The following is a 27,972-nucleotide window of genomic DNA, read 5'->3' as shown; positions in this document are numbered from 1 at the left end:
ACTGAGTCTCTATTTCCCACAAATAATCCACAATTTATACAGTGCTTGGTCTCACAAACCACAAAGTTTAAAAGACTCTCTTTTTTGGTTACATATTAAGTTTATTTATTTATTCATATAAAAAGCTTTCAAAGTTATGGGGTAGGCCTACATCATTAGTACACACACACACACACACACACACACACACACACACACACACACACACACACACACACACACACACATACACCTACAGAAAATTAAACATAGACTTTTGTTTTTGAAGTTCCAGAAGATGCTAAAGTGTACCTGCAGACCACTGTTTTGATTTTTTCAGTAATAAATTGAAAATACACTGTAATCGAATGGAGTACAGCAGCAGTTATCATGACAACTGCGACAGAATGCTCGTATTTCGAAATACAGTCACTCAGGACTAGTGGAAGAAGGAAAGGACAACGAAGTTGAACTCTTCATTGCATGACAAAAGTTGGGTCTCTTCAGGTGCGCCACTAAAAACTGGAAAATCGCACATGCAAACGCAGTATCCCATTATTTATTTATTTTATTTTACTTGAGATACATATTCCATAGATCCAGTATGGTGTGATTATGCATGGATGTAGAACGAGTCAAAGCAGATACAATATAGATATCATACAATACAATACATACTGATATATTACTCATGGTAAATGAATGATTCCAAATTGGTACAATACAATAATATATTAGAGTTATAAAAATACAGTAGTGATAAAAACAATACAGATTCAATGACAAAGGAAATTATCTGAATTATACTCAAATTATTTATCTCTGCTGAAGGATTCATCTAATGAGTAGAAACATTTTTCCAGTACGAATTCCTTTAGATTTTTTAAATAGCGTTTTATTTTCTTTTAGACAATTTATATTACTGGGGAGTGCATTAAAGATTTTTGTAGTTTGCCCATTTTTGTACCAGAGAGAAATTTTTCCGTTCACAGTGCATATCAACTTTCCGTCTTGTGTTATAGTAATGGTATGCCTAATTTGTTTCATATTCAGAGGAATTTAGAAGTGTGAAAGCCATGAGTGAGAGGAGATTCTGTGAAGTAGTGATTAATATACCTAAGTGTTTAAAAAGATTGCGACATGAGGTACTTGGAGGAACACTATATATAATTGAGACTACTTTTTCTGGTTTACAACTTTTTTTTTTTTGAAAGTGGTGAGTTGCCCCAAAAGATAATTCCATAGCACATCACTGAATGTAAGTATCCAAAATATGCAGACTTTGATACGTTGATGTCTCCAATTTTGCAGATTATTCGGATGGCAAATGTTGCTGAGCTATGCTTTTTTAGTGTTTGCTGTGTGTGGAATTCGCAGTTGAGCCCGTTATCTATGTGAATAACTAGGAACTTTGTGCACTGAACCTTTTATAACTATTGTCTCTTGTGTGCAGTGTTAATCTCTTTTGGGCTTATGTAACTGGATTGGAACTGCATGTCAATTGTTTTACTGAGGTTTATTGCTAGAGAATTTGCTGTGAACCACTTCAGAGCATTTGCAAGTGCTTGGTTGTCATTTAACTCTACGTCAGTGGAGGTTTTGCTGGCTATCACTATACTTGTGGCATCTGCAAACATTGTGATATTTCTAGCACTGTTTGAGGACAGGGGTAGGTCGTTAATACATATAATAAATAGGAGGGGACCAAGGACTGACCCTTAGATTAGTTTTTCGTTCCATAGATCCGTACTGAGGAGATCTTCGTGGATGTGGAACATGTCACATTCATTTAAGCTGAAATAACAATACTAATAAAATGAGTATATACAATACATCATTTTTAAGCTGAAATAACAATACTAATAGTATGAGTATACACAATACATCATTTGTATCTATTAAAAATTCGTCAATCGAGCAGAAGGAGTTGGCCACCAATAAGTCTTTCAGGCTTCTTTTAAACTGATCTTTATTTGTAACTAAATTTTTTATGTTTGCTGGCAAATTATTGAACTTGAGTGTTCCTGAGTAGTGCACCCCTTTTTGAACTAAAGTAAGTGCTTTCAAGTCTTTGTGCAGATCATTTTTGTTCCTGGTATTGTACATATGAACTGAGCTGTTTGTTGGAAAAAGAGATATATTATTTAGGACCCATTTCATTAAGGAGTAAATATACTGAGAGGCAGTAGTTAGTATACCCAGTTCTTTGAAGAGGTTTCTACAGGACGTCGATGAATTTACTCCACAAATAATATGTATTACATGCTTTTGGAATCTGAAAACTTTTGTTTGACTTGAATAGTTACCCAACATATTATACCATGTGACATTATGGAATGAAAGTAGGCAAAGTATGCAAGCTTTTTCATATTTATGTCGCCTGTGTCTGCTAACACTCGAATTGCAAATACAGATTTGTTAAGGCGTTTCTGCAGTTCTGTGGTGTGCTGCTCCCAACTGAATTTATTATCAAGTTGTAATCCCAGGAATTTAAGACCTTTTTATCTGCTCTTCTTCATAATTTATGCATATGCTGGGTGGAAACCTCTTACAGGTTCTGAATTGCATATAGTGAGTCTTTTCGAAGTTTAATGTCAGTGAGCTGGCTTTAAACCATTTATTAATATCCATGAAAATATCATTAGCAGATCTTTCTAGAACTACACTCGACATACTATTTATTGCAATACTTGTGTCATCTGCAAAAAAACCAACTCTGCTTCTGGCACTGTAACTGATGAGGGATCATTAATGCACACAAGAAAAAGAAATGGCCCTAAAATGGATCCTTGTAGGAGACCGCATGTAATTTCTTCCAATTCCGATGATGACTGATGACTTAATTCACTAGTCCCTTGCACTAACACCCTTTGTTTCCTGTTAGTGAGGAATTACTTAAACCATTTTGCAGCGCTGCCCGTGACAATATCGAATTTTAATTTATTTAAAAGCATGTTGTTAACACCATCAAATTCCTTTGACAAATCACAAAAAATACCTGCTGATTGTAATTTGTAGGTGTAAATTGTTGTTGTTGTTGTTGTGGTCTTCAGTCGTGAGACTGGTTTGATGCAGCTCTCCATGCTACCCTATCCTGTGCAAGCTTCTTCATCTCCCAGTACTTACTGCAACCCACATCCTTCTGAATATGCTTAGTGTATTCATCTCTTGGTCTCCCTCTACGATTTTTACCCTCCACGCTGCCCTCCAATGCTAAATTTGTGATCCCTTGATGCCTCAGAACATGTCCTACTAACTGGTCCCTTCTTTTTGTCAAGTTGTGCCACATACTTCTCTTCTCCCCAATTCTATTCAATACTTCATCATTAGTTATGTGATATACAAATCTAATCTTCAACATTCTTCTGTCGCACCACATTTTGAAAGCTTCTATTCTCTTTTTGTCCAAGCTATATATCGTCCATGTTTCACTTCCACACATGGCTACACTCCATACAAATACTTTCAGAAACGACGTCCTGACACTTAAATCTATACTCGATGTTAACAAATTTCTCTTCCTCAGAACGCATTCCTTGCCATTGTCAGTCTACATTGTATATCCTCTATACTTCGACTATCATCAGTTATTTTGCTCCCCAAATAGCAAAACTCCTTTACTAATTCAAGTGTCTCATTTCCTAATCTAATTCCCTCAGCATCACCCGATTTAATTCGACTACATTCCATTATCCTCGTTTTGCTTTTGTTGATGTTCATCTTATACCCTCCTCTCAAGACACTGTCCATTCCGTTCATCTGCTCCTCCAAGTCCTTTGCTGTCTCTGATAGAATTACAATGTCATCAGCGACCCTCAATTTTTTTATTTCTTCTCCAAGGGTTTTAATACCTACTTCGAAATTTTCTTTTGATTCCTCCACTGCTTGCTCAATACACAGATTGAATAACATGGGGAAGAGGCTACAACCCTGTCTCACTCCCTTCCCAACCACTGCCTCCCTTTCATGTCCCTCGATTCTTATATCTGCCATCTGGTTTCTGTACAAATTGTAAATAGCCTTTCGCTCCCTGTATTTTACCCCTGCCACCTTTAGAATTTGAAAGAGAGTATTCCAGTCAACATTGTCAAAAGCTTTCTCTAAGTCTACAAATGTAGGTTTGCCTTTCCTTAATCTTTCTTCTAAGATAAGTCGTAAGATCAATATTGCCTCACGTGTTCCTACATTTCTATGGAATCCAAACTAATCTTCCCAGAGGTCAGCTTCCACCAGTTTTTCCATTCGTCTGTAAAGTATTCGCATTAGTATTTTGCAGCTGTGACTTATTAAACTGGTAGTTCGGTAATTTTCACATCTGTCAACACCTGCTTTCTTTGGGATTGGAATTATTATATTCTTCTTGAAGTCTGAGGGTATTTCGCCTTTCCCATACATCTTGCTCACCAGATGGTAGAGTTTTGTCATGACTGGCTCTCCCAAGGCCGTCAGTAGTTCTAATGGAATGTTGTCTACTCCCGGGGCCTTATTTCGACTCAGGTCTTTCAGTGCTCTGTCAGACTCGTCACGCAGTATCTAGTCTCCCATTTCATCTTCATCTACATCCTCTTCCATTTCCATAATATTGTCCTCAAGTACATCGCCCTTGTATAGACCCTCTATATACTCCTTCCACCTTTCTGCTTTCCCTTCTTTGCTTTTAACTGGGTTTCCATCTGAGCTCTTGATATTCGTACAAGTGGTTCTCTTTTCTGCAAAGGTCTCTTTAATTTTTCTGTAGGCAGTATCTATCTTGCCCCTAGTGAGATAAGCCTCTACATCCTTAAATAGCCTTCGCAATATCAGAACCCTTCAGAAATCCAAACTGTGTTCTTGATAATATTTTATTTGTAGTCAGATGTTTGAGAAGCTGCCTGTACATTACTTTTTTTCTAAATATTTTGAGAATGCTGGCAAAAGTGAAATCGGTCTGTAGTTTTATGGTATCTCTTTATCCTCTTTCTTGAATAGAGGCTTAACATCTGCATATTTTAGCCAGTCAGGAAATGTCCGAGTTAAAATTGATTGGTTACACAAGTAACTTAGAATTGTACTAAACTCACAAGAACATGTCTTAATTAACTTTGTTGATATTTATCACTGCCATTAGAATGCTTTGTTTTTAAAGATTTTATTATGATAGTTATTTCTTTTGGTGAAGTGAGTGACATATTCATGTACCTCAAGCTATTTGTAAAGACTACTTTCAGATATTCAAAGGCATTATTTACTGATCCTGACAATCCCATTCTATCAGTAACAGATATAAAGTACTTGTTAAATCGATTTGCCACACTATGCCCATCGGTTACTAATGAGTCTTCTACCCTTAGTACTATTTGCTCCTGTTCCTTTCTGGTTCTACCAGTCTCCTCTTTCACTATATCCCATATTGTTTTTATTTTGTTCCCTGACATTGCTATCTTCTTCTCATAGTGCATCTGTTTAGATGTCTGAATTACTTTTTTTTAATATTTTACAGTATTCCTTGTATTTAGCTATATCATCAGCATTAGAGCTATTCTTGGTCGACAGATACATTTTCGAGTGATTCTTGAGTTTCTCCCGGCGTATTTGACAATCAAAATATCCACGGGTGTACTGCCGGTCTATAGTGTCCAACAGGCACAATATTTCGGCGATCAAACATGTCGCCATCATCAGGTGAACTGACCGACTGAGCTCCTGTGAACGTGCCGGCACGGAGATCCGTACGCTGTGGCTGCACGGGGGAACTGGGTTCGGTCGCGGCGGCGGCCGATTTAAATACCCTCCGCCCGCGGCGCGCTCCCTCCGCCGTCCACGCCCGTGCCACGGTCGCGCGGTGGAACAGATTGTGACGGCGTCTGAGATGACGTCGGTGTGATGGCTCTGTCCGCTGTGGTCGTCACAACTATACGTTTGCTCGATTTACTCTTGATTAACCCAATCGCTGGTTCCCAAGCCTTGCTAAGATTATAGCCACAGTCACGGTTTATGAGGTCGTCATTGGTGCGAATTTCGATGGCCTCTCTAACAACGCTGTCCCAGTATCTTGACGTCTGTACCAGAATCCTCGTGCGGTCATACTCCATAGCGTGATTTTCCGACAAACAATGTTCAGCGACCGCCGACTTGCTCGGATACATCAGTCGAGTGTGCCTCTGGTGTTCACGGCATCGATCCTCGACGGTACGCATCGTCTGACCAATATACGACTTGCCACATTGACACGGAATCTGGTACACGCCGGCCTTCCTCAAACCGAGGTCATCTTTGGCGCTTCCCACCAGTGCACCAGTTTTATTCGGAGGACAAAATACGCCGGGAGAAATTCAAGAATCACATCATACACCTTTACGGGGAGGAGATGTATCGCAGCATGAAGAATGAAAAGTTGCGCCACCGTAGATGTCGTTTGCTAAGTACTCTTGCCTTTCTAAAGAGATGTCGTTCCGAGAATGTTGTTCCAAATTTTGCTAAGGTTATGCATCACATCGATTCTGCAGCAGCTAAGAGAATCAAGAAACGAGCCAGCCTCGCATTGGTACGTGAGAGAGTGCAATTCACCCGCCAGAGCCTTGAGTTTATCTCACAGGAATTACTCAAATTACATTTGAAACTGGCAACTAAGTTCGCTTCTTTTTCCTGGGATTGGATTGATGGTGTCATCTGGGTGTCAGCTGATTCCGCCCATAAGAAGGCTATGGGACGTCAAACAGCTAAGTTCTCACGTCTCCTTGACAAACCATCTCTGCAGGTTCCGTGCAAGACTGTCATCAGTTTGAGTGGCATGGTGTTGAGTGATGATGCGGTCTCGGTTTTGCAGAAAGGTCTCAACTTCGCTCCCACCCCCAAGTTCAATCCGGTCGCAGAAATTGTTAGTGCTGTTGAACAGGTTGCAGCTCGACTTCCGCCAGAATCAGCCGAGGAAATACGTCGTGAAACTTGTTGTGCGTTGACGAAATCCAAGCCGATGAAGTCAAATATCAGCAGTAAAGAGAGGGCCGCCATTCGTGATCTGAGGGAACGCTCTAAAATTGTTGTCTTACCGGCTGACAAAGGCAATGCTACAGTTGTTGTCTCCCATAAGGACTACACTGATAAGATTCAGAGCCTGCTAAATGACGATTCCTACCGGAAGATCAGCGTTGACCCTACAAAGAAGGTGGAGAACAAGACGAGGGCTCTTCTCAAGGACGCAGATTTATCGGAGGGTGATGCTAAGAAATTGTTACCCCAAGGTCCGGTACCGCCTAGACTATATGGACTCCCGAAGGTTCACAAAGAGGGGGTACCATTACGCCCCATTGTCAGCAACATCAGGGCACCTACATATTTGTTGGCCAAATACCTGACGGGAATATTAAGTCCTTATGTGGGTAAATGCCCTCGTCACATCCGTAATTCCGTGGATTTTGTTAAACGCCTTGATAGCTTCAAGTTGGATGAGTCAGATATCATGGTGAGTTTTGACGTCGTTTCCTTGTTTACGAGGGTACCCCTGCGAGAGTCGCTAGAGTTGATTGGTCAGAGGTTTGACGAGAATACCACTTAACTTTTTAGGCATGTCTTGACTTCCACGTATTTTCTTTTTAATGGAGACTACTACGAACAAACGGAGGGTGTCCCAATGGGTAGCCCACTCTCACCGGTGGTAGCGAATTTGTGCATGGAGAACTTCGAAGAGGAAGCCCTGTCGTCATCCGAATGGAAACCTACTTGATTTTTCCGTTACGTGGACGACACGTTCGTCATCTGGCCACATGGTATGGATAAACTCCTTGACTTCCTTACACATCTAAACTCCATACACCCCAACATCAAATTCACTATGGAGACTGAAACGGAGGGTAAATTACCTTTCCTTGACGTCTTGGTCAGGAGAAGGGCTGACGGCACCCTAGGTCATGGGGTGTATCGAAAGACTACACATACTGATCTGTATTTGCACGCAGACAGCTGCCACCACCCTTCACAGAGTAATGGGGTACTTAAAAGTCTAGTACATAGGGCACGCACTATCTCTGACACAGAGAGTCTACCCCAGGAATTGGAACATCTGAGAACTGCATTTCGAAAAAATGGGTACTCAGAGGGGCAGATCCAACGTGCCCTCCGCCCAACCACTGCAGCACAACCCGTGGAGATGGATGAAGTCGCGAGGGAGGAGGTAGGCACTACATTTATTCCATACACAGGCGCACTCTCGGGGAAAATCGCCCGCATTCTGAAGAAACACCAGGTCGGAACTGTGTTTTGTCCTCCGAATAAAACTCGTGCACCGGTGGGGAGCGCCAAAGATGACCTCGGTTTGAGGAAGGCCGGCGTGTACCAGATTCCGTGTCAATGTGGCAAGTCGTATATTGGTCAGACGATGCGTACCGTCGAGGATCGATGCCGTGAATACCAGAGGCACACTCGACTGATGTATCCGAGCAAGTCGGCGGTCGCTGAACATTGTTTGTCGGAAAATCACGCTATGGAGTATGACCGCACGAGGATTCTGGTACAGACGTCAAGATACTGGGACAGCGTTGTTAGAGAGGCCATCGAAATTCGCACCAATGACGACCTCATAAACCGTGACTGTGGCTATAATCTTAGCAAGGCTTGGGAACCAGCGATTGGGTTAATCAAGAGTAAATCGAGCAAACGCATAGTTGTGACGACCACGGCGGACAGAGCCATCACACCGACGTCATCTCAGACGCCGTCGCAATCTGTTCCACCGCGGTACCGTGGCGCGGGGCGCGGACGGCGGAGGGAGCGCGCCGCGGGCGGAGGGTATTTAAATCGGCCGCCGCCGCGACCGAACCCAGTTCTCCCTGAGCAGCCATAGCGTACGGATCTCCGTGCCGGCACGTTCACAGGAGCTCAGTCCGTCGGTTCACCTGATGATGGCGACATGTTTGATCGCCGAAATATTGTGCCCGTTGGACACTATAGACCGGCAGTACACCCGTGGATATTTTGAGGTACATTTTCCTTTTTGTCCTACAGAAAATCTTTGGAACTCAATGAAGTACTGTTCCCCAGTCAGACTCTACCTCTCCTACTTGTAGATTGTTAACGCCTGATGCTGTTTATTGTTGTCTGTCTTCTAGGTATGATCTGAGCCAGTTACCCATTTGTCCTCGGATTCCATATTGGGCTGCTTCTCCTAAAAGGTTTCAGTGATTGACGCAGTTGAAAGCCTTAGTCAGGTTACAGACTATGCCAATGGATAATTTCTCTTGTCAAGGCATTCTAAAACATTATTTGTAATTGTGTAAATTGCTTTGGTTGTAGATATACCTGATCTGAACCAAATTGTTGTTTACTAATTAATGCAAATTTTTGAAGGTGATTGAAGAACCTGACGTATATTAATTTTCAAAGACTTTAGAAAATACGGTTACAATGGAGATACGATGATAGTTGGAAACATCTGTGGGATCACCTTTTTTGTAGAGGAGCTTCACAGTAACATACTTCATTATGTCAGGGAAGATACCTTGATTGAGAGAGGAATTGAATATATGAGCTAGAACTTTACAGAATTGATTACAGCTGGCTTTTAGCAGTTTGCTGGAAATATTGTCTACACCCGATGAATTTTTACTTTTTAGAGACACTATGATTTTTCTTACTTCTTGCACGGTTATGGGGACCATACCTTTCATGTCTATAGAGTTAGGGAATTTTCTTTCGGAGTTTTTTGCCTTTTCTGAAGAGCCGTTGCATGCTGTTTTCTCAGCAACAGTTAACAAGTGCTCATTAAATATTTTAGCTACAATATCTTGATTTTGAACTAGCTTACCTTCATTGTTAAGAGCAATATTTTGGGTCTTGCTGGGGTAATTTGCACCAGTCTCATTTCGTATCACTTCCCATATGGTTTTGATTTTATTAGTGGACTTATTAATTTTTGGGCACAGATACATACTTTTTGATTTCTGAATGACTTTGTTCAGTATTTTTTATAGTAATTTAAAATGTTAGGGCCATCTGATTTTTTGAGGCAATGTACAACTTTCTCTTTCTCTTGCAAGAAATTCTAATTCCAGTGGTAATCCAAGGCTTGTTGGTGGATTTCTTTTAGTATGGGTTTTATATATTCTTTTTGGGAAGGTATTTTCAAATATTAGAATCACATCTTCACTGAAAAAGTTGTATTTGGAATTGGCATTTTCTACGTTATATACTGGACCTCAGTCTACTTTTGGAGATGTGATTTAAAGATCTCAATAGTTTCATCAGTAGATTTTCTAGTAATTTTCCAGTTGGGACCACTGTTAATCTAAAAAATACTTGAATTGTTAATGATGAGTCTTTGTCCATCATGGTCAGAGAGACCATTCAGGACTTGCCTGACAGTTATATCACCAATCTTGGTTATGTCAATAAATGCGTTATTAATTGATGATTTTGTTCGTGAAGTTATTCTGATGGGAAAATTTACAATAGAAGCAAGATTATATGAGGACGTCAAGTTCTTAAGATCTATCCTGTCTCTGGAGTTCGTTAGAAAATTTGCATTTAAGTCCCCAACAACTATGACATCTCTACTGAGTTTAAATATGTATATTATGAGTGCATCTAACTGTTTCAAAAAACTGCTAACGTTACCTGAAGGTGCCCCTCTATAAAGCTACTACTGCTAAATAAGAATTATTAAAAGCCAGCTCTATGGCACACACATCAAACTGTTGATCTATACAAAAATTCAGCACATTAAGTACACTTCATGTTATGCTGTTTCTGACATAGATTGCTACTCCACCTCTTTCTATAAATTTTATACAGTAAGATTTTGCTAAGCAGTAATTATCTATAGCATGTTTTTTAATAGCTAACATAACATGGTCCTCACTAAAGCACACAGAACATTGGCACAATCTACACCCTGTGGCTCTTGGATATTAATTAAGAGTTCATTAATTTTGTTACTCAGTCTGCATATGTTTTGATGGTAAATAGTCAGAGTTTGATTTCCAGAACCACTTACATATTTATCCCTAAAAAAGAAATATCAGTTGACGGAGTGGATTTGGTATTTTTCACTATCCATTTATTCAAGTTGGTCTGTTTCCATGTACTGGGAGACTGGGAAGAATCAGATTTACCTGGTGTTTTCAGCAACCATTTGCCCAATGTCGTCTGTCTATACCCATTCCTGCAGTCTTCTTGCGTTGTGGAGAACTCATTCTTCGAATGTGTGTGTTCTGAGTATACATTGTTCCTAGCATTTACGACGATTTCAGAAATAATGGACGCTAAGTGACTTTTTCTGCGCCGATTGAGGTGAATGCCGTGAGCGGTGTAAAGTTCTCTACTAAAATTTTGCACATTGACCATTTGTACATTTGCATAACAGTTGCAAATTTCTGCATATTGACTGTTTGTATATGCTACTGCCCTGTTAACACACAAGAACTGAAGCAAGTCATACCTGTGTGGAAAATCGAGAACAAGGACATTAGAGCTATTTAGATGTGCCGAGACTTTTGTTGCGAGTATAAAGCCGGCTTGGAATATTTTGACGGAAGGTGGCGTGACGCCCAATCTGAATTGACCTAAAGCCCGGTCCACACGCAACGATCTATCTGCGTAGACATCGGCGCAGATGTCTGTACATGCAAAAGATTGCTGCAAATGTGGTGTGTTCACATGACACAAACCCCAATCTACTACTCGCCCGCCATCTGCCGGAGTAGAAACGAAATATCAGTGGCAAGCGACTACGCTCCCCGTAAACGTCAAAATTTAATACAGTTATTTTGAAATATAGAAATGGAGGAAGTTCTGTTATGGTCAGTGTTCGCAACTTGTGCTGCAAAAAACATTCAGACCAACCGCAGGAAACAGAGAAAGCGGTCAAAATGATGTAGACGGTGACTGCTAAAGCGAAAGCAGTTTTCTCACGTACATTTACTGCGAGAGTTACAGGGCGAACCTGTTTTGTTTTACATGACCTCGTGTTCCATTTCCTCGCACATTGATACTCCAGTTTCATCTTCAATTGTATTCCTGCTAGGTCTTGGCGTTTCTTGATCGCTAAGAAAGCCAAGCAGATCAAAATACCATAACGTTGACTGGTATACTAGATCTACTCCTACACCAGATCTTCTAGATTTCTGAACTTTGGATAACTCTTTACAGTAAACAGTTCGCTGACAGACTTAATTTACTTGATGTGCCTTCATGAACTCATCCTTCAGGAAAGCGTAAATACCTTCACATGTGTTGGGTATTATTTCACTCAATGCTTGTTTCGATATTGCAGATGAAAATTCCAAATCCTTGTAGCTCCTTCCTGTTGCTAGGAATCTTAATGTTCATGAGGTGAAATTGCCCTTCTCATACAAGTATTTTTTTCATAATATGAGGGGTTACAAGCTTTAAGAAATAATTATAAGTTTCAACATCCATCCGCAAATAACTTCGCCAGTTCGCAAAGAAATAATTTTTTTATTACCGTTTTCTGTGTGCCGAGGCGTCAACTGTCCGCAATTTTTCAATTAGAGCATTGTATGCTGCTGTCTTTTTGTCTCGGTCACTATATTCTTTACTTTTGATCTTCTACAAACATAGGTGGTTTCTATATATTTCAATGAATTCACCTACAAACTCTCGAGAACACTGACGAGTAGCAGCCATTTTAATGCCCTGTGCGCACAAATTCAAACACTAGACTTAGCAAACAGCTGTTTCGCGCCAGATTTGCGGCGATCTCCTGTCCACACGCTCTCAACTTGTCTGCGCAGATATGGTTTGAACCCACAGATTTGAGAGGTTTCGCTCAAACCTCTAACTCCAACTTCCAGGTTTGCACACACCTCAGGTTGGTGCAAATCTTCTGTCCACACGCAACGATCTGTCTGCGCAGATGTGTTGTGCGCAGATATTTGCGCAGACAGATCGTTGCGTGTGGACGGGCCTTAAAAGTTCTCTGCCCCACACAGTTTTCAGAATATCCGTGTTCGACCGCTCGCTGTTCACTTAGCACTTGCTAGGCGTTGTGCACAATCGATATTGCTACACCACGGTTTGTTTATGTGTGGTGCGTTACAATGGTGAATGTTAGGTGGTGTAAATTCAGTAATTGTCACAAACGGTATAGAAATCTTTCGTCATCAACAAAAAACAACAAAGATCGCTATTTTATAACAACACCGATTTTCTATGTAAATGCTTGTAAGTGATGACTTCATACATGTCGGTGTAGTTACACCTGTTTGAAGCAGAATAGCTGGTATGCATCTTGTTACAGCACCTCACCTCGGACATTTGTACACTGCCGTCATAGCGGACGCACTTCAAAGATTTCAGCGGTTGGTGTATGGCACAAAGTGCATTTTCAGCACGGGTACTGACGAGCATGGCACGAAAGTACAGCAGGCTGCCGCTTCTGCCAAAATGGATGTGCCGACTTATTGCTCTTATATATCGAATAAATATAAAGCTACATTTCATCAGTTCGATGTTGGTTTTACCGATTATGTAAGAACAACACAAGAAAGACATAAAGCAGCAGTTGAACATTTCTGGGTGCGTGAGCAAAATAATTAATTCCTAAGATGCTAGTAATAGTATCTGCATATGGTTGCTTTCCCATGGCAGTAAAATAAGAAACGGCCTTGGCAGTTGATCTCTCATTCTTATGCTGACTGCCCCTTGTAAATGTTTGTTTGCTATGTGTAGTGGTAGTTTGCATAACAAGATATTGTAGGCCAGTATGCTATTGCCAACTCACTGTTGATAGTGAATGAATTGTTTTTAATAGTTTAAGATTGCCTATAATTGTAATTGAAAGCAGTTTTGCTGTGTGACAGGGCGTACTTCTATGGTTTTCATGTGTGGCACAGCCATCAAAAGTATCTGATTAAGATTTTTCATTCTAAGTAGGCTAAGCATACTGGCACACTTCATTTTCTGACTGCTTGTAAGCTGCACCAGAGTTCGTATAGTGCACAGATACTGTTATGCAACAACTGTTCTAAAGTTGGTGTGCAGCCACCTCTATCATTTTACTGTGGGACTGTTCATTTTTTGAGGTTGAATTGCCATTACTTTTATTTAAACAGTTTGAAGAATATTTGGAGTAAATCACAAACCACTATAATCTGCCAGTCATTATGTCATTTAATTCTAGTTATCATCTTTATTCCTAGTCAGTAAGTAACTGCCAATGGGTTCCTATTGCCTTCCCAGACTCTGCAGAGAGGTTTCAGATTTAATCTAATGATGATGATGAGGTCCCATATTCCAAGGAGTGTAGGGGACGATGTGAGAAACCTGCACCGCCTACTAAGCAAGGCCCTCTGGCCGTAATGAGGATGAATGACAATCATGGTGATGATGACGACACACACCACCCAGTCATCTTGAGGCAGGGAAAATTCCCGACCCTGCCGGGAATTGAACCTGAGACCCCACATGCGGGAACTGAGAATGCTACCTCTAGACCACGAGCTTAATGTAATACATTGGTACAAATAATGGTAATCAGAAACTTATCATCACCTGATCTGTTCCCAAACCAAATAATTCTAATAAAAATTTCTATGATTATCAGCAGCGGTTCATGGTGTGGGTTCCTGTAGTCATGTCCTAGTTCATGAACCACGGGCAACATATGAGTGGCCAAGTATGTGGTCCTGACAGTCGGGATACCAGTTACTTTGGAAGAAGACTGGGCATCTCGGACATATTCTGAGTCATGGTCACCTTTGTGCTCATACGGCAAGCACTACCAAATCCACCAGTTAGTCCCTCAACCGTTAGGGGTAAAACCCAATGGGACTCGGGGCAAGTAAGGCTAGCAACCTGCTTCCCTGGTACTTTAAATATGATGCTGACAACAATCAGAGCAAAATGCCTCGGACCTTTGGAGGTGACGGAGTCCCACCTCTAACTGACAAACCAGGGACTCCTAAGATACGACTTGGCAAACAAATGGTAATGAGATGGAGTGCTATTAATATCAATGGGGGCTACTCTGGAAAGAAGGTAGAGCTGGCAGAGGCTGCAAGTAAGATGGGGCTGAATGATTTAGCTGTTAGTGACATTCGGGTAAGGGGTGAGAAAGAAGAGGAAGTGGGAGAATACAAGGTCTACCTGTCAGGAGTCAAAGCAGGAATAGCACAATGGGGTATAGGGCTTTACACCAGGAAAGAAATGGAACCCAACATAGTTGCAGTAAGGTATGTAAACGAACGACTGATGTGGATAGATTTGACAGTGTCTAGCAAGAAAATTAGGATTGTGTCAGTATATTTGCATTGCGAAGGGACAGAACAAGATAAGATGAATAGTTTTTATGAGGCACTCAGTGATGTAGTTGTTAGAGTAAAGGACAAGGAAAGTGTTTTACTCATGGGTGATTTTAACGCCAGGATTGGAAATCGAACAGAAGGGTGTGTAAAGGTTATGGGTAAATTTGGAGAGGATATGGAGGCCAACAGGAACGGGAAACAACTCTTGGATTTCTGTGCCAGTATGGGCTTAGTAATCACAAACTCCTTTTTAAACATAAGAACATTCCCCGGTATACTTGGGAAGGCAGGGGAACCAGATCTGTCATTGACTATATAATAACAGTTCAGGAAGGCTGTGAAGGACACACGTGTATTCAGGGGATTCTTTGATGACACTGATCATTATTTAATCTGCAGTGAAATTGGGATTGTGAGGCTGAAAGTGCAGGAGGTCAGGTCCATACGTAGGAGGATAAGAGTGGAGAAACTTCAGGATAAGGAAATTAGGCACTAGTACATGACAGTGATCTCAGAAAGGTACCAGTTAGTTGAATTTAGTCAATTACAGTCATTGGAAATGGAATGGACAAGGTATAGGGACACAGTACTAGAAGTGGCTAAAGAATGTCTTGGAACAGTAGTGTGTAAAAGTAGGATGAAGCAAACAGCATGGTGGAATGACACAGACAAGGAAGCCTGTAAAAGGAAAAAGAAGGCGTATCAAAAATGGCTACATACTAGAACTTAGGTAGACAGAGAAAGTTATGTTGAAGAAAGAAACAAAGCCAAACAGATAATTGCAGCATCCAAGAAGAAATCTTGGGAAGACTTTGGAAACAGGTTGGAGACTATGAGTCAAGCAGCTGGAAAACCGTTCTGGAGTGTAATTAGCAGTAATCGAAAGGGAGGTAGGAAAGAAATGACAAGTATTTTGGACAGGTTAGGAAAACTGCTGGTGAATCCTGTGGGTGCCTTGGGCAGATGGAGGGAATATTTTGAGGAGTTGCTCAATGTAGGTGAAAATATGATCAGTAATGTTTCAGATTTCGAGGTAGAATGGGATAGGAAGGATGATGGAAATAGGATCACATTTGAAGAAGTGGAGAAAATGGTCAATAGATTGCAGTGCACTAAAGCAGCTAGGGTGGATGAAATTAAGTCAGAACTCATCAAATACAGTGGAATGTCAGGTCTTAAATGGCTACACAGGATAATTGAAATGGCCTGGGAGTCGGGACAGGTTCCATCAGACTGGACAAAAGCAGTAATCACACCAATCTTGAAGCATGGAAACAGAAAAGATTGTAACAACTACAGAGGTATCTCTTTAATCAGCGTTGTGGGTAAAATCGTCTCAGGTATTGTTGAAAGGAAAGTGCGAGTATTAGTTGAGGACCTATTGGACGAAAATCAGTGTGGGTTTAGGCCTCTTAGAGGTTGTCAGGACCAGATCTTTAGCTTACGGCAAATAATGGAGAAGTGTTATGAGTGGAACAGGGAATTGTATCTATGCTTTATAGATCTAGAAAAGGCATATGACCGGGTTCCTAGGAGGAAGTTATTGTCTGTTCTAAGAGATTACGGAATAGGAGGCAAACTTTTGCAAGCAATTAAACATGGATAGTCAGGCAGCAGTTAGAGTTGACGGTTAATTGAGTTCATGGTAATTATGGATCATATGTTGAAAACAATAGACTGGCTGGGTGAGATTAAGATATGTGAACACAAAATAAACAGTCTTGCATATGCAGATGACTTAGTTGTGATAGCAGATTTGATTGAAAGTTTGCAAAGTAATATTTCAGAGCTAGTTCAGAAATGTAAGGACTATGGTATGAAGATTAGCAATTCCAAAACGAAAGTAATGTCAGTGGGAAATAAATATAAACGTATTGAGTGCCAAATAGGAGGAACAACGTTAGAACAGGTGGACGGTTTCAAGTACTTAGGATGCATATTCTCACAGGATGGCAACATAGTGAAAGAACTGGAAGCGAGGTGTAGCAAAGCTAATGGAGTGAGTGCTCAGCTACAATCTACTCTCTTCTGCAAGAAGGAAGTCAGTACCAAGACTAAGATATCTGTGCATCGTTCAATCTTTCGACCAACTTTGTTGTATGGGAGCGAAAGCTGCGTGGATTCAGGTTACCTTATCAACAAGGTTGAGGTTACGGGTATGAAAGTAGCTAGGATGATTGCAGGTACTAGTAGATGGGAACAATGGCAGGAGGTTGTCCACAATGAGGAAATCAAAGAAAAACTGGGAATGGACTCTATAGATGTAGCAGTCAGGGCGAACAGGATTAGATGGTGGGGTCATGTTACACGCATGGGAGAAGCAAGGTTACCCAAGAGACTCATGAGTTCAGCAGTAGAGGTTAGGAGGAGTCGGGGCAGACCTAGGAGAAGGTACCTGGATTCGGTTAAGAATGATTTTGAAGTAATAGGTTTAACATCAGAAGAGACACCAATGTTAGCACTGGATAGGGGAGCATGGAGGAATTTTATAAGGGGGCTATGCTCCAGACTGAACGCTGAAAGGCATGATCAGTCTTAGATGATGATGATGATGATGATGATGAGCAGCGGAGAAAACTTGTGTTGAGTTTTATTGCACGGAGTCCCATTCCTCTAGTTTGCATTAGACCTGTCTGTAGAAGTGGCCATTTGATTATAAATTCTGAAAAAGAAGTGAGGAATTTGGAAAACAAAAAAACTTAACAGTGTTTTCGCCTCATTTCCCAAAGTCAACCTTCTCATTGTTGTGAGACTCGGGATCAGTGTTTAAAATACCAGCATCAAAAAGTAGCAAAAGATGTCACAAATCAACTGCCTATCTCATTGCAGGCTAACAGTACTAATGACTGACTAATTTCAAGAACCCTTTCTCTCATTGCTCAATCAGTCTTTTTTTCCATTGAATGAAACTAGTCTCTGCAGCCATTATTTATTTATATGTGTCCAGAACATAACATATTAAATATAACTTATAGTACATAGCATATCTTACATAGCATATCTTACATAGCATATCACACATAGCATATCACATAGCATATCATACATAGCATATATATTACAGGTATTACAGAGAATATGTGCGTCTTTATATTCCATGTGCTGCCCAGTATTCCGCTGCACAGACTGCCTTATCATTGGCGATAATCAGATCGTCCATGGACACAGGTTCCGACAGTTTCCTGCAGTTGAGTAGGTGCTGATGGTCTTGGGGTTCACCACATTCACATAGTTCGTCCCCTGAGATGTATCCCCATTTCTTCATGTTCTCCTTACATCGAGATACGCCAGTTCTAAGTCTATTGATTACCTTCCATGTTGTGTATGGGAGATGATGACCTATAGCAAGTTCTTCCTTGGGGTTGTCCCAATATTTCTCTGATGATGAGCTACGCCAGAGTTGTATCCTATGGTCTGCAGGTGATGTCTGGATTGGTCGTGTTGTCTGGAGAAAACTTTTTCTCGACTTGAGTCTTGGCATTTGATGTTCGCATCCAAACGGGGTGTGTCTGATCTGTCTCCTGCTTCTTTCTTTCCACTTCAGCTACTGTTCTCCTTCGGATGTCTGGCGGTGCTACGCCCATGAGGTGGTAGATTTTGTCAACAGTGGTTGCCCGCATGCAGCCGGTTACAATTCGTCCTGTTTCACTTAGGGCAATATTTACCTGTTTGGCATGGCTGGAGTTCTGCCATACAGGTGCTGCATATTCAGCAGTGGAGAAGCACAAAGCGAGGGCAGATGTGCGGAGGACCTGTGGGTGTACTCCCCAGTTGTTGCCGGTCAGTCTCCTAATAATGTTGTTCCTAGCACTGACTTTCATTTTTGTATCTGTACAGTGGTCCTTGAAGGTGAGGGACCGGTCCAACTTCACTCTGAGGTACTTTGGGATGTCACAGTGGGCCAGCTGTTGACCTCTCCAGGTTATTCTCAGTTTCCTATGTGCCTCTCTGTTTCGTAAGTGAAATGCACACACTTGTGTTTTGGAGGGGTTTGGCTTCAGTTAGTTGCTATCGTAGTAGTTAGATAATGCCTCAAGACTTGTTGTGAGTTTTTCTTCCACCTCCTCAAGGGTTCTTCCTTGCGCTGCAAGTGCCGTGTCATCTGCATAAATGAAAGATCTTGTGACAGAATTAACAGACTGGTCATTAGTGTAAATATTAAACAGCAGTGGGACTAGCACACTTCCTTGGGGGATACCATTTCTCTGTGCCCTCCACCGGCTCCTCTTATTTTGTAGGGTAACAAAGAAACGTCTGTTTTGTAGCAGGCATCTTATAAACTGTGTTAGGTGGAAGTCTTTCGTGATCGCATAGATCTTTATTAACATTTTCCTGTGATTAATGGTGTGATATGCAGCAGTAAGATCCACAAAGGTGACACCGGTGATCTGCCCGCATTCATATCCATCCTCTATGTGCTGTGTCAGGTTCAAGATCTGTCCACAACACGACCTCCCGGGGCGGAGCCCAGATTGTTCTCTGATCAGTCTTTGATCGACTTGGTCCGAGATGCGATTGAGGATCATTCTCTCTAAAACTTTGTATAGATGACATAGGAGTGATATGGGTCGGAAATTTTTGACATCTGTGGGCTGTTTCCCCAGTTTCAGTAAGGCTACAACTTTGGTTTTTCTCCAGATCTTTGGTATTTGTAATGTTGAGACACAGGTGTTAATCATATCTAGAATCCACTTCTTGGTTGCTGGTCCAAACATTTTTATCTGTTCCGTCCTCAAGTCATCTAACCCCGCAGCTTTATTGTTCTTCATTGAGCATATTGCGGTTTCTAATTCTTCCAATGAGAATGGTGTGCCAATATAGTTATTCTCCTCAGTAATTCTCGGGATCTTTGGTGTTGCCGATTTTTTATTAACTTTGTCATTCAGCAGTAACTGATGTGGTATCTGGTTAGGTGTTATATCAGAGATGGCCGAGGGAATAGCTGTTGGGTCATTTCCAAGATTTTTCAGCAGTTGCCACACCTTTCTACTATTTTGTTTCATATCGAGCTGCATCATAAGATTGCACCATTTTTCTTTCCTTCTAACTGATATGGCTAGTATAAATTCTTCACCAACCTGTATTGTTTCTTCAGCAAATGGGTCATCTTCAAAAAGGTGTTCATATTTATTCATAAGTGTTTTTGTATCTTTGTCTAGTCCTGGTATGTAAGTTGTTCTACATCCGCGGGGTATATGCCTACAGGAGACAGCTTTCACCAGCTTTATAAAGCTATCATATTTCTCTGGAGAAGGATCTAGTTCAAAGATTTTGGAATCGAGTTCTTCAGTAAATTTATCCCATTGTGCTCGTTTAAAGTTAAATCTTCTCTTGAAGGGGGTATAGCAGGGTTTGATGACTGCTTTTATAGTGCAAATAATTGCTCAGTGTTGTGTCCTTGGAATTGGGTCTCCCATTTCTTTCTTCACTTGTTGGGCAACATTTTCACTTGCAAAGATGTTATCTGGGTTATATCGTGGCCCCACCTTCCACTCCTGAAGGAGTATGGCAGTTTTGGATCATGTATTAACTTAAGCCCCTTGCTTTCTACCCAGTTTTCAAGGTCTTCTCCACTTTGGTCTGTTTCTCTGTAGCCCCATGATACACTGTGGCAGTTAAAATCTCCCATTACCAACTTCACTGGTTGTAGATTGAAATTATCAGGTTCTTTGAAATGGAGTACATTATTTGGTGGTTTGTACACTGATGTTACTGTATAAGTCTCTGTTGCTACAGTCAGTATTTCTGTGTCGTTATCTACAGTTACGTCTGCGGACGAGATGTTGAGGCCTGGTTTAGCAAATATTGCACTGCCATATTGTTCGCTGGGTCTCTCAGTGATTAATGTCATTTCATGTATCCTCGGCCTTCTGTCATTCGGACCTCTATGAGTTTCCTGGATGAGCAGGAGATCACAGTTCTTTGTCTTACACATATTGGATAGTAATAATTCTTTCTCTGCTGATATTCCTTCTATATTTATGGAGATTGTTGTAACAACTGCAGCCATGTCAGATATATGAATGCTTCACACTCACTTACACTTCATCATTGGGTTCTTCGAGGCCCAGTCCCAATTTTTATCCGCCACTTCCTGTTCCTTCGGTCGTTCAGGATTTGGGTTGGCACTGTTTTTAGTTCTCCACGGACCCAGGAGAATGGCATTCCACAGGGTTCTGTATTGAGTGTACTTCTTTTCCTCATTGGTATCGATGGACTTGTGGCCTCTGTTGGTCCTTTGGTCGCCCCTCTTCTGTATGTGGATGATTTCTGCATTTGGGTTAGTTCCTCTTCGATAGCTTCTGCTGAGCCGTAGCTCCAGGGAGCTATACGACATGACTCTGCATGGACCCCCTCACATGGGTTTCAATTCTCTCCTTTAAAATCGCAAGTGGTCCACTTCTGTCGCCGTACTATGATCCACCCTGATCCGGAGCTCTGTCTCGATGCACAATGATTACCTGTGGTCCCACAGTTCTGTTTCCTGGGTCTTCTTTTCGACAACAAGTTCACTTGGCTGCCTCATATCAGACTTCTGAAGATAGGATGTTTCCGTAAACTCAATGTCCTTCACTTCCTTGGCCACACCTCTTGGGGTGCGGACTGCTCCATCCTTCTCCACCTTTATTGGGCTTTAGTGCTGTCTCGCTTGGACTATGGTTGTCAAGTTTATGGTTCAGCTGCTCCTTCTGCCCTGCACCTGCTGGATCCGGTCCACCATTGTGGTATCTGTTTGGCCACTGGTGCTTTCCCTACTAGCCCTATCGATAGTCTCCTGGTTGAAGCTGGGATCCCCCCACCCCCTCCTCCCCCTTTCTGTTCGGCGGTCCCAGCTTTTGGTTTCTTATGCAATCACTGTCTGTTCCTCTCCCATTCATCCTTCCTATTCTATCCTATTCCCAGACCATGAACGTCATCCTCCTGATTCCCGCCCTCAGGCGGGTTTACCGGTTGGGCTCCGCCTTGTGTCTCTTCACTATGATTTTCAGCTTCCTTCTTTGTCCCATCTCCCACTGTCCCATCTCCCACGCTCCCTCCCCAACACCCCCCTTGGTTAGTTCCCCGGCCCCGAATTCGGATGGATCTCTGCCAAGGTCCAAAAGATTCCATTCTCACGAAGGTGTTCCTTTGTTTCTTCCGCCGAATTTTACGGGATGCTGTTGTTTTTTACACCGATGGCTTTAAATCTGCTGATCATGTGGGATATGCCTTCGTGTCCTCTGTTGGGACGGAAAATTATCTCCTGGCACCTACATGTGGGGTGTTTACTGCGGAATTGATGGCAATTTCCCAGGCCATTACCTATATTGAACAGTCCCAACACAACTGCGTTTTGATATATAAAGACTCAATGAGTGGCCTTCTGGCTATTGACTGGTGTTTTTCCTGCCATCACTTGGTCTTAGCCATCTATGACGATCTCGCCGATCTTCACCGTGCTGCTTGTTCCGTTGTCTTAATTTAGGTCCCTGGCCATGTGGCTATCCCAGGTAATAAGGTTGGTGATCGTTTGGCTGGGGGAGCAGTCACTTACCGCTCCCATTTTCTGTAACCCCTCCTGCAGCGGATTTACGGCTTCACATCAAGTCCCACTTTGCACAATCATGGGCCAACTCTTGGGAGGCTACCTCCCTGTCTAATAAACTTCGTGCGATTAAGGTGACACCAGTCCTGTGGCATTCTTCCTTCCACCTCTACTGAAAGGCCTCAACTACCCTATGTCATCTCTGCATAGGCCATACCAGGCTGACCCATGGTTTTCTTTTGCTTAACGAGCGCCCCCCACCCCCCCCCCCCCACCCCCCTCACTTTGTGGTTGTATAGCCTTCCAGTCAGTAGCCCATATTTTGGTGGAATCCCCCTTCTTTTGGCTCTGTGTACTAAGTACAGACTTCCCTGCACTTTACCTTTAATATTGGCTGGCGATTCCCGGATGGTTGAACTGGTTCTCAGCTTCCTCCGTGAAAGTGGCTTTTATTCTCAGCTTTAAGGTTTTTAATCTCACTCTGGTGTTGGGGCAGGGCGGTGAGGGTTGGGGTGGACTCCCATCCCTGACCAATCATCTTTTCTTTCCATTCCCTTTTACTCTGTTTTTATCAGTTTTTAGAATTGGTTAGTCTCTCTTTCCCATATGCACTTTTATATTCTAGTGGTTGAACACTTTTAAATAGCAGGTGGTCTTGACTCTACTGCTTTAGAGGTGGGGTATTTCCTGCCTGTAGTATAGCCTTGAGGTTGCTCTTTTGCTGACTTCCCTTCTTTTGTTTTTGCCATTGACGACACGACTGTAGTTATGTTTTTTAGCCTTTTCCCTTTTATTGTTCTGACTTTTCTGAGATGTCAAGTTGTATGAATGGACCACACTTGAAACAAGGGACTGATGACCTTGCTGTTTGGTCCCTTCAACACCAATCAACCAACCAACCAACCAATCCTCCTCCTGCCCCAATGTACAATGTTCAGTGATTGCTGGTCCAGTCATTCCAACATGGACTTTCTCGCATGTATAGAATGACATAGAAAAACTGGAACATTTCCACAGTCCAATAAAACTAGAAGTGATGAAGGAAAGAAATTGGTTTCACAGTAATTGAAACCTTACAACTTTGCTATTTATGAAACACTGATGGCATTTATAATTTTTTTAAAATTACTTCCTTTAGATTGTGTTCTCCTGTACGAATACATTAGTGAAATTTCCTGTTGAGATTTCTCATTGACCCCTGTGACATCTCAGCTGGGATATTGTGAATTGCATCCCGAATTCTGTGTTTTAACTCATCCAGGGTTCTTGGTTGAGTCGTGAAGACTTTGCTCTTGGAGGTAGCCCCACAAGAAAAAAATCACAAACAGATAAATCTGGCAATCTGGGGTACCGGGGAATGTTACCGAATCGTGAGATGACACTGTTGCCAAACAGTTCTCACACACATGCCACTGATTGTCATGCAATGTGCGATGTTACTCCATCCTCTTTAAAGCAAGCTTCTTGAACGTTTGGACAATTGTTCTCCATCCTCTTTAAAGCGAGCTTCTTGAACGTTTGGAAAGTAGTTCAATGCAGGTGTAACAAAAGTTTGTAATATCTCCACATAACAATCGCCATTGGCAGTTATTGTGTTTACCTGTCCATTTGCGAAAGAATATGATCTGATAATCCCTTGTGATGGAACACCACACCATACCTTCACTTTACTAGCATGTAAAGGGCTCTCAAGATCGTCATTAGGGTTTGTGTTTGCCCAGTAACGGTAGTTCTGTTTATTCACATAATCTGTAGGCCTAATATGAAAATGTGCCCCATCTGCCATCCACAACATGTTTAGAAATTCATCGTTTTTGTTTGTTTTTGTTATCGTTAGTTGAAACAATCCTGTTCGTAACCGGCAATTGTTGTTCAATTGTTGCACAATATTTAGTTTGTACGGATGAAATTTTAAATCAAGATGAAGAATTCTGCGAACACACTCCCGGGACATTCCAACCACTGCTGCTTGCTTACGAATTGAACGCTGTGGGCTCCTTAAGTCAGACTCGTGTACAACAGCAAGGTTTGCTGGAGAATGCACACTTCTTGGTCATCCTATTGGTTTTTTCTTGAGGACAGATCCAGTCTCTTCAGAGTTATTAATCCAACATTTTATCGCTTGTTTTGATGGAATAGCATCATGACGTCCTAAATTATAAAAATGTCGAAACTCCAACTGCGCTGCTATCAAACTATCATTGTTTTCATAAAACATTTCTATGGCTAACGCATGCTGTTGTCCTTTCCAGTGATCCATGATTACTGAAATGGTGGATGTTTACTCATTAACTGTAACGAACCTGCAGTGCAGCCACCTGCCCATGGCTGCCACTACTCATTTCATTATTCTGTCACCGTGTAAATTGTATGTTATATATTCCTGACATTACAAGTGGGCCTCTTTCCTCCTTTGCTAATCTGAGATACTGTTTGATCTTCTTTGTCAGTTTATAAATAGTCTTTATGCTTTATTTGCACAATACATGGCTGATTCTGTCCATCACTCTGTGAATGTTTGGTGGAAAGGTCATGAGGAGCAGTGGGTACTCCACCAGTTGCATAAGAAGTGTCACAGAGTCAAACATTCAACGAAATGACACATCAGTAAAAGAAATGTCGTGTATGGCCTTTCTGCCATACATTACCAGAGAGATGGACAGAATGGACCATATATCACACAAATTGACGAAGAAGATCAATCTATGTTGGAATGACTGGATGATCAATCAACTCAGGGATCACTGAACATAAGTGGCATTGCAGGTTGGGGCCAGTCGAGAAATTGGCTGTGGTGGAGCACACACTGTCTGGGACTGACCACGTAGTGAAACTTACTGACAAGGTAGTTCTTGCTGTAGAGAGGAGCTATCACCCCTGCTTGTTTACAGAACCTATAGAAATATGCAAATAAGAGAATAGCTTCAACAAGGAAGAAGAAAGCCTCAAGATGAAAAATCCTGAATTCCTATGCTGCAGTGAATGATCATTGCAGGTAGCAAGTGTAGAATTGCACCAGCAATGGCCACAGGAAAGCCCTTGGATGTTGGCACACCAGGTACATGTAATCTGTAGCCACAAATTTGACTCCAGGCCACCACCAGCTATGACAATGCTGGCGACTTGTGCTGGCTAAATATCAGAAAAATCATCAAACAAAGGTCGGTAAAAGAACCTGGGATAGAAGCCAACTGGCAGTTTGTTGCCCAGTTTGTCTTAGAGGCAAAAAACTGATTATATTTCAAGGAGAGGTAAAGAAGTAGTGCATAAAAATGTATGTTCCTTACGAATAAGTGACAGATGCAATATTTATGAACAGATGATGTTTCCATTAGATTACTGGATTAACTGTGGGAATGTATTTCCTGTTGACAGATTGCGCAGACCACAACAGCTTTTGTCAGTCTTTCTGAAAAAATCCCATAGAACTGAGCATTTCGGCCTATGGATCCAGACGCAAAGTTCACTGTTAAGCAAATGTACTCTTTACAAGACACTGAATTGAAAGCTACTAAATGTGAAGCTAATATTAGACTGAAAGCAATGGTGATGATGGGCAATAACAGAGCACAGTCAACAGTAATTATTAAGACCACGAAAATGATTTATTGCTTCTGCTGGGAAATTAATGCATCAGAGTCAGGCAAGTACAGGCTTTCAAGATAGGGAGGTGAGGTAGACCCAGGTCAGATCCATGTGGTGGAGTAATGTGTCTTGGTTTGGAACACTGGTCAGCCTGACTGGTGTTTAGGCAGCTTTCTAAGCTCGTGTAACAAGTGGTGGGCTAGTTCCTGATTTCTACCTCAGAAAATGTAATACACAAGCATTCAAAAATACGAAAACATGCAGAATTAAGTCTACTTGATTCACAGATAGATATTGCCCAAGACTTCCCTCACTGCAAACACAGAAAACCAGCATCCGACCGCAAAGTTATAATAAATTAAAATTGCCATATCGTGAAAACATTGGACGCCACACAATGGGATAAATTTTAGCAAAGAGAAATTCCAGAATGAATTTTTCATTCTGCAGTGAAGTGTGTGCCAATATGAAGCTTCCTGGCAGATTAAAACTATGTACTGGGCTGAGAATAATTGTCTGCATGCAGCTGACATACTAAATGCCCACAAAACAACCAAATCATAGGAAGTACAACCTGTCATCTATGCTGTGGATATTGGAGCTGTCTGCAGGAATGCTTTACCTATCGTTATTCTGTTGATGAACTAACTGTTCCTGTCAAAGGAAAACACACACATTTTATGGAAAGCTTAATGCCCACTCCCCCTGTCCCAATAAACCATTAATATGTCGTGCTTCCATATTGGAAGCTACATATAGAAAGTACTCCATTGTTCAATGCACTATTCTCATTGATACTTCAATCCTTCTATATCACACGAAAAAAAAGAGGAAATTTTACTTGAGGTTGTGCTGCACTAGTCGTAACAATTAGACAACCAGTTAGAATGTCTTGATATGTCACGTTGTGTTTGAGATAGTTTTGATTACAACTAGCCCATTTTACTACAGCCAGAGAAACAAAAGTCATTATGCTCACATATACACATTGCAAGGAGCCACTGTTATGACAGAAGCTGGTTACTCATATATCAAAGTATCAAATTCCTTATGAGTTTGGAAAGTGTAACTTCACAGTTGTTGATCTGCTGCAAAACAACAAGAAGAAAAGATCTCTGAACAATTATAACCAGATACATTAGTTGTATATTTCCCTCAGCGTGTTGGAACTAGGGGGAGTGTAAGACTTGATAGCAGCAAGCATTCCATACTACACTATATATAATATCAAAATAAATGGCTGAAAATTTGTTTAGGCCGATTGTGTTTCCTTTTAACAAATATGACACTGTGAAGTACCAATAGACTAGCAAGTTGCATATTTAGCTTCTCTGTTTGTTTCCATAGTTTAATTCTCTAGTTAGTAGTAGTAGTAGTAGTAGTGGTAGTAGGATGGATAGGGTTGGTGCATCTTGTGTGAGGATGCAGGAGCAGCTGGCTGCAGTTTGAAAACAGCTGAAGATATGAAGGTGTTTATGGTCATGATCAGCAATCTGTAGGCTGCTGCCTTGAGTTGTGGTGCAGCGGAGGAATTGGTGCATCATGTGGGGCACCTCAGGTGTTGCTTGTTTCACCCATGGACTCTGCTGTCACGGCACCTTCCACTGTATCCGAAGCATGGGATCCACACTCACTGTGGACAAATGG

General features: G+C 41.6%; 1 protein-coding gene across 3 annotated transcripts in view; it reads left to right on the top strand.

The window, feature by feature from the left end:
* Positions 1 to 12,844: 12,844 nt before the first annotated feature.
* Positions 12,845 to 27,972, top strand: part of LOC126353868 (methionine--tRNA ligase, mitochondrial-like) — a 112,081-nt gene continuing 96,953 nt past the window's right edge. Inside the window, exons 1-2 of one of the 3 annotated variants that reach the window (XM_050003046.1) lie at positions 12,845 to 13,134; positions 13,211 to 13,488. In XM_050003046.1, coding sequence (XP_049859003.1) covers positions 13,011 to 13,134; positions 13,211 to 13,488 — 402 coding nt within the window. In that variant the 5' untranslated portion in view covers positions 12,845 to 13,010. The remainder of the gene's footprint in view (positions 13,135 to 13,210; positions 13,489 to 27,972) is intronic. The other 2 variants (XM_050003048.1, XM_050003047.1) reach the window with 2 other exon arrangements.

This window comes from Schistocerca gregaria, chromosome 3 (assembly GCF_023897955.1).
Source record: "Schistocerca gregaria isolate iqSchGreg1 chromosome 3, iqSchGreg1.2, whole genome shotgun sequence".
In the NCBI taxonomy this organism is placed as follows: Eukaryota; Metazoa; Arthropoda; class Insecta; order Orthoptera; family Acrididae; genus Schistocerca; species Schistocerca gregaria.
This window is presented reverse-complemented; position numbering and strand designations above follow the sequence as displayed.